Genomic DNA, 6,000 nt, shown 5'->3' with positions numbered 1-6,000 from the left:
GAGGATTGATCAAATAGAAAGTCTAAATAATTGAGTCCTCTCTTGGGAGAAAACAAGTTAATGTCTCTGGAACAAATGTAGTTGCAGAATCAGTTGTAGTTGCAGTTGTAGTTGTAGTTGTTGTGGATCATTACAGAACTCTCTACTTCACTTTGAATGTGTAGATTTTCAAAATCCATGAACATAAAAGAAAACATTTTTAAACTCTTGCCCAAAGCTGATACCAAGTATATAAAATTAAGATCAATAGTTTGTTTGATTTAACTTGTTTTTTAAAATTAAAATCAGGATGTCTAAAATGATTTTGCTTTCTAAAGTTCATTTATTATTAGGAAGTTTGGGAAAAGATTCAGAGGCTGCTTACCATTTCCTTCTGGGTTTTTTTTTTTTTTTTCATGAAGTGGTTCTTTATCAGCCTTGAAATCTGTCAGTAAATATAGATAACAAAATCTAAAACAGACAGATTTTCCCTACTAGCAATCTTGACTCAATGTATATTACTCATATATCTAGGATAATACAATTCTTTATTGGAAAAGTCTCTCACCATACAAGTACCTTTCATTTAAAAACATCTAGGAACCACAGGATGTACTACATCTCTTAAGGAATTTTTCTTGTTCATGATAGAATTTGAGGCCTACAAGTCTATTTGATTTGTTTATTGATTCAATTCAGTTTAGTTCTATTATCACTCAGAGAGTATCCACTATAGTGTAGGCTGACATCAACCTTCAGGGTAGTGCCAGCTCTCCGAGCCATTTGTGTGTGCTACCAAAAAAGAAAATTCAAGTAGCACTTCAGATTAATCAATTCCCAGACTTCAGGCCCATATTAAAATGAAACTTTCCAGAACCTTTGGGGTAGGAGATATAATTTTGCTTGTTCTAATTTTTTAATTTAAATAACTTTCATTGGGGCACCGGAGTGGTCCAGCCAATTAAGTGTCTGACTCTTGGTTTTGGCTTAGGCCACCTTCTCAGGGTCCTGAGATTGAGCCCCCTTCAGCCTCTGCTCAGTAGAGTCTGCTTAAGTTCTTTCTCCCTCTTCCTCTAAGCCTGGTCTCTGTGCTTACACATTCTCTCTCTCCCTCAAATAATCTTTCTTAAGAAACGTTATGTAACATTCATAGGGGCCGACAGTTCATCAGAGTCCCCGTAACTTCTTACTATCTTAGCAAATTTGCTTTATCCATTTATATTAGTTACATAGTATAACCCTTGCAAGAATTTGAGTTTTAGGGGATCCCTGGGTGGCTCAGCAGTTTAGCTCCTGCCTTTGGCCCAGTGTGTGATCCTGGAGTCCTGGGATTGAGTCCCACGTCAGACAGAGTCCCTGTGTGGAGCCTGCTTCTCCCTCTGCCTGTGTCTCTACCTCTCTCTCTCTCCCTGTCTCTCATGAATAAATCCCTCAGAGTCTAATCACCCTATTTCATGAGGAAATGAGGAAACTAATGCTCACAGGGATTAAATGACTTGACCAAGGTTACCCAACTGGTTAGAGGCACTGAGCCAAACTAAAAAGTCCTAGTATAGAGGCTCTTTGTACAAGACACTGTATTCATTTCACTACTTTTTCTTTCTCCTTGTCAGGACCTAACATTTGTCTGAAATAAGGAGCCTCTGTATTTTTTTTTTAAGTTTTAAAAACTGTATCACAGCACTTACAATTTCTATTCATATCTCGAGTTTCAAAATGTCATTAACAGATTAAACACTTTACTACATGCTGTTTTGGTGTTTGCACTACTCCCCTGCCTTTTCACTGCCTTTTAGCTATCTAGAGAGCTAGAAATGGGAGAAGAGAATGATAAAATTACTAAAGAGAAAAGAATGGTTCGGAGGAGTGAATAAAATCGGGGAGAGAGGGGGTTATCAGAGGGAGTAACTGTAGAGGAATAACAAGGTAGAAGGAAGAAATGAAACAGAGCTTACTGAAGACTAAAGGTAGTAAGAGTTGAAAAATAAAGACAGCAAGGTATCAATCATTGCTGTTTTGGGGGATGTGCTCATTCTGGAAAATTTTTCCTTAGGCTTATGTAGCTAGCACCAAACAATATTGTGAATTAGACAAACCTTGTCTTGGGCTTCTCTGTATTTTCTTCCATTCAACTTTAAAAAAATGAAAAAAAAAAGTGTTTTTTCCCTCTTCTTTCTCTGGTCCATCTGAAAACTGACTCTCATTTGACACCTCAGGTTTAAACCTTACTGTCTGCCGAAGTATTTACATCTGAAGTCCTATCTTTTAATTGGTGTGTATAAGAACCTTTCTGAAAGGGATTATTTAAACATCAGTGAGTACAGAGGGAAATTATTTGGAGGATCAAGGAACCCTTCCTAGAGCATCTCTAATTTCAAATCCTACTCTGACTTTATGTAAGGTATACTTTGTTTATATCAATCCTAATTTCTGAAGTTCTCAGCATACTCCTTTCCCCTCCTCAAAGCCCTAGGTTAAGGTTTTAGTGGACAAGAAAAGCCTGGAGAGTCTGAGAATGTAATGATGATCACCAAGCAAATAGTACATTCTTACAAAGTTAACTAAGGGAATCCTCTGGACACTGATTCCAAATAAGCAATGTAAGTCCTAGTTTATATTCAATTATCTATGTGATGCAAGAGAAAGTTACATTTTTCACCAATTACTACCGATTCAGAAGGGAAATGGATCTCAACTAATTCAATGTTTATGAACAATTTTATTTCTCTACATAATTGAAAGTAGAAGCACAAGTAAAATAATCAGAATTTCCATAAATTAGTAGACTAAGGTCATTAAAAAGTTGACTGCTATACTCAAGATCAATTTCACAAAATATGTGAGTAAACCATGGTGCTGTACTCTGTAAATTTATACAGTAATGTCGATTGTTTCTCAATAAAACCAAATGGGGGTAAGATCATAAAGATTGGTAGAAAAATTGAAACCCCAAACTTCTAGATTTGGGGGCTAGACTGCCTGGTTTCAAATCTGAGTTCTGTCAATTTCCTCAATCCACCTCTACAGAATGGGAATAATAATATCTACCTCATAGGGTTGCTATAAGGAGCAAGTTAATGTTTTTAAGAGTTTATTTTTTTTTAAAGATTTTATTTATTTATTCATGAGAGACACACAGAGAGAGACACACAGAGACAGAGACATATGCAGAGGGAGAAGCAGGCTCCATGCACCGGGAGCCCGATGTGGGATTCGATCCCGGGTCTCCAGGATCGTGCCCTGGGCCAGGGGCAGGCGCTAAACCGCTGCGCCACCCAGGGATCCCCTGTTTTTAAGAGTTTAGAACTGGTCTTGGAACTCTAGAAGTGTAACTGTTACTTCTTTCCTGTCTCTGAAGGCAACTAATTAAGTCTACAAAATGACCTCATAAACCTGATGCACAATTCAAATTAACATTGAACTTCTATATGTATCTCCAGTTAACTCATTGCCTTGAAGGTGGTGCAAATGAAAAGTTTATTTTACTTTGTTGCATGGGTACAGGCTTCAACATTTCAAATATGCATGTTCTTTGAAAGGAAACTGAATAGCAGACTGTGCATGAGGCATCACTTCTCATTTATGCTATGTGTATAAAATGACAGAGGGCATTTTTAAAAAAGATTTATTTATTCATGAGAGACACACACAGAGAGAGAGAGAGAGAGAGAGAGAGAGAGAGAGGCAGAGACACAGGCCAAGTGAGAAACCGGCTCCATGCAGGGAGCCGACCGCAGGATCGCGCCCTGGGGTCAAAGGCAGGCGCTACACCTCTGGGCCACCCAGGGATCCCCCCCACGCAGGGATTCTTAAACGTCTTTGAGACTTTTCACATCACTTCCATCATCCTACAGTCACATTTCTGGACCTCCTCATGCTTGGAAATACTCCCAGGAGTTTTGCCACGATTCACTTGCAACAAATCCGGAGCTGGTCCTTAGGCAGCACGCTGCTAGCCACCAGCCGCACGCAGGTCTACAAAAAAAGAAAACCACAAAGATGAACCCAGGGCAGCCCAGACTCTCCTCTTTTCAGAGCGGGTTTTCGACAGGAGAGGCGGCCAGAGGGCGCGCGGGGCTTGGAACCTGGGTCGTGCGCTCACCCCTCCGCTCACTGCCTGACCTGAGCGTTTGCTTGCTGAGCCTCGACTTCCCGTGTGTGGCACCGTGGCCACCCTAGGAGCCGGGGTTGCTAAAGAAGAGCGGGCACACGGCCGCGGGGGGACGTGGTTCGGGACGCGCTGGTGTGGGGCGAGGGGGACAAAGGTCTCGCACGTGTCCTTCCCTTGGCACCTGGCGCGACACACGCTGCACGCGGCCGGCGAGGCACCGCGCGCGGTTTGCACTGCAGCCCGGCGTCTGGGCGTGCCTGGGAGGCGCCACCGGCAGCCTCTGGAGGGTCTCCACCTGCAGCAGGAGGAGGAGGGCGGGAAGGAGCCCGGGGCGGGCGGGGGGAGGGGGGATGCACGGAGCCCAGCGCTGCGCTCGGGCTCCAGCTCGGGCTCCAGCTCCAGCTCGGGCGGGTCTTTGTTCGGGCGCCGATCTCCGGCCGGGGCTCCGCGAGCAGCTTCTCGGAGCCGCCGAGCCGTCCGGCCGCAGCTCCGGGTCCGCACGCCCCCCGCCGCGCCGCGCCCTCCAGCCCGCGCGGACGCGCAGATGAGCGCGCGCAGGCGGCGGCGGGCAACAGGGCGGGGAAGGCGGGGAAGCGGCGGACCGCGGGGCTGGAGGAGCGGCCCCCCCGGGAGGGCGCAACCCCGGCAGCGCCCGCGAGACGGGGGGGGGAGGCCCCGGCCGCCCGCTCCGGCCGCCCCCGGGCCCGCCCGCTGTCCCGAGGCGGCCCCCCCCGCACCAGCGTCTGCTTTGGTCTCGCCCTGCGGCTGGGCGGGGCCGCGCGACGCCATTCCCACAATGCTCCGGGGCGTGCCGCCGCCGTCGCTGCCGCCTGTGGAAGAAGATGGCGGAAGGCGGAGCGGCGGATCTGGACATCCAGCGCTCCGACATCGCGACGCTGCTCAAAACCTCGCTCCGGAAAGGGGACACCTGGTGAGGGAAGGCGGCCGCGGCGGCCGCGGCGGCGGGAGGGCGGCGGAGGCTCGGGCGGGGGCTGCGGGCCGCTGTCTGTCGCCAGTGACAGGTGCGGGCAGGTCCGGCGGCGGCCGCCCGGGGCGAGCGGGGTGTCGGCGGCCCCCGGACGGTGGGGCTGAGGATCGGAGCCGGGGGGGTGGGGGGGACCGGGGCTCGCGGCCGGTCGCGGCGCGCCCAGCGGCCTGGGGGGAGCGGCGGCGGCGCTGGTCCGCCGGGCCCCCGCGGCGCCGCTCCCACCTCGGGCCTGCCGGGACGCCGGCTCCCCGCGGCGGCTCGCGGTCGGGCGCTGACAGCTCGGCGGCCCGCGCCGCTGCTCCGCTCGCTTCCTCCCGCGGCTCTGCCGGCGAGCGAGTTGCTGGCTGGCCCGACGCCGGCGTTCTTCCGGGAGGCGGGCTGCACAGGTGGGCCGGCCCCGGCACCTCCCGCGGCGCGGAGCCCCCAGCCCCAGCCCCCCGGCCGGAGGCGGCAGAGTTCGGGACCTCGGGCGGAGCAGAGGGGGAACCACGTGGTCCCGGGCTTCGGCGGGGGCTCGGTCGGGACCCGCCGCGCCTCTCGGAAGCGCAGCCCTTCCCTCCCGGGCGGGCGAGCCGCAGGCCTGCACGAAGTAGATAAGTCCGCTGGAGGCTCAGCGCGCTTGCTACCCTCAGACCTAGGAAATAGCAGAGGTTGCAAACGCCGGAGGTAGCACGCCTAGGGATTTAATACCGGTGGTGGTCGGCACAGCTTAAATACGGGAATACGTGACCTAAAGGGCAAGTGGTGTTTGTCAGGAAGAAGAGGAGGGATGTGCTTCTTCATATACAGTGACCGCTGTTTTCTTGTCTGCTTGTCACCGTAGCGGCGGTGTAGGATGCACGGGCCCCTCTACGACTTGGTGGAGGGAACGAACCTAAGACTGAGACCTGGTTAGGTCACCGTTTCACCGCCTCACCTGGGG

General features: G+C 50.5%; 2 protein-coding genes across 7 annotated transcripts in view; one reads left to right on the top strand and one right to left on the bottom strand.

Annotated features, from left to right (window-relative positions):
• Positions 1–3,659: 3,659 nt before the first annotated feature.
• On the bottom strand, positions 3,660–5,009 carry LOC121490867 (proline-rich protein 2-like). 2 transcript variants are annotated; one of them, XR_005987792.1, is made up of 2 exons: positions 4,102–4,229; positions 3,660–3,954 (listed from the first exon to the last, which is right to left on the bottom strand). XR_005987792.1 is itself a non-coding variant. In XM_041755038.1 (2 exons), the coding sequence occupies exons 1-2, from the start codon at positions 4,977–4,979 to the stop codon at positions 3,889–3,891; spliced, it is 774 nt and encodes a 257-aa protein (XP_041610972.1). In that variant the 5' UTR covers positions 4,980–5,009; the 3' UTR covers positions 3,660–3,888. The 2 variants fall into 2 exon arrangements, 1 of the variants encoding a protein (XP_041610972.1); XM_041755038.1 differs by lacking the exon at positions 4,102–4,229 and adding an exon at positions 4,272–5,009.
• The window catches only part of USP15 (ubiquitin specific peptidase 15), a 121,850-nt gene continuing 120,722 nt past the window's right edge, over positions 4,873–6,000 (top strand). For all 5 annotated transcript variants that reach the window (XM_041755030.1, XM_041755029.1, XM_041755034.1 and 2 more), the window contains exon 1: positions 4,873–5,021. In XM_041755030.1, coding sequence (XP_041610964.1) covers positions 4,933–5,021 — 89 coding nt within the window. In that variant the 5' untranslated portion in view covers positions 4,873–4,932. The remainder of the gene's footprint in view (positions 5,022–6,000) is intronic.

The sequence above is a fragment of the Vulpes lagopus genome, chromosome 5 (assembly GCF_018345385.1).
Source record: "Vulpes lagopus strain Blue_001 chromosome 5, ASM1834538v1, whole genome shotgun sequence".
NCBI classification, from domain to species: Eukaryota; Metazoa; Chordata; class Mammalia; order Carnivora; family Canidae; genus Vulpes; species Vulpes lagopus.
The sequence above is the reverse complement of the archived record's forward strand: the minus strand, read 5'-3'. Positions and strand labels throughout refer to the sequence as shown.

Bases quoted from the DNA above. Each gene is read 5' to 3' on its own strand.
- LOC121490867 (XM_041755038.1), bottom strand. From the start codon at position 4,979: ATGTCGGAGCGCTGGATGTCCAGATCCGCCGCTCCGCCTTCCGCCATC. The intron at 3,955-4,271 runs GTGCCAAGGGAA...CTTTTTTTGTAG, and splicing joins TGCAGCGTGTGTCGCGCCAG to ACCTGCGTGCGGCTGGTGGC.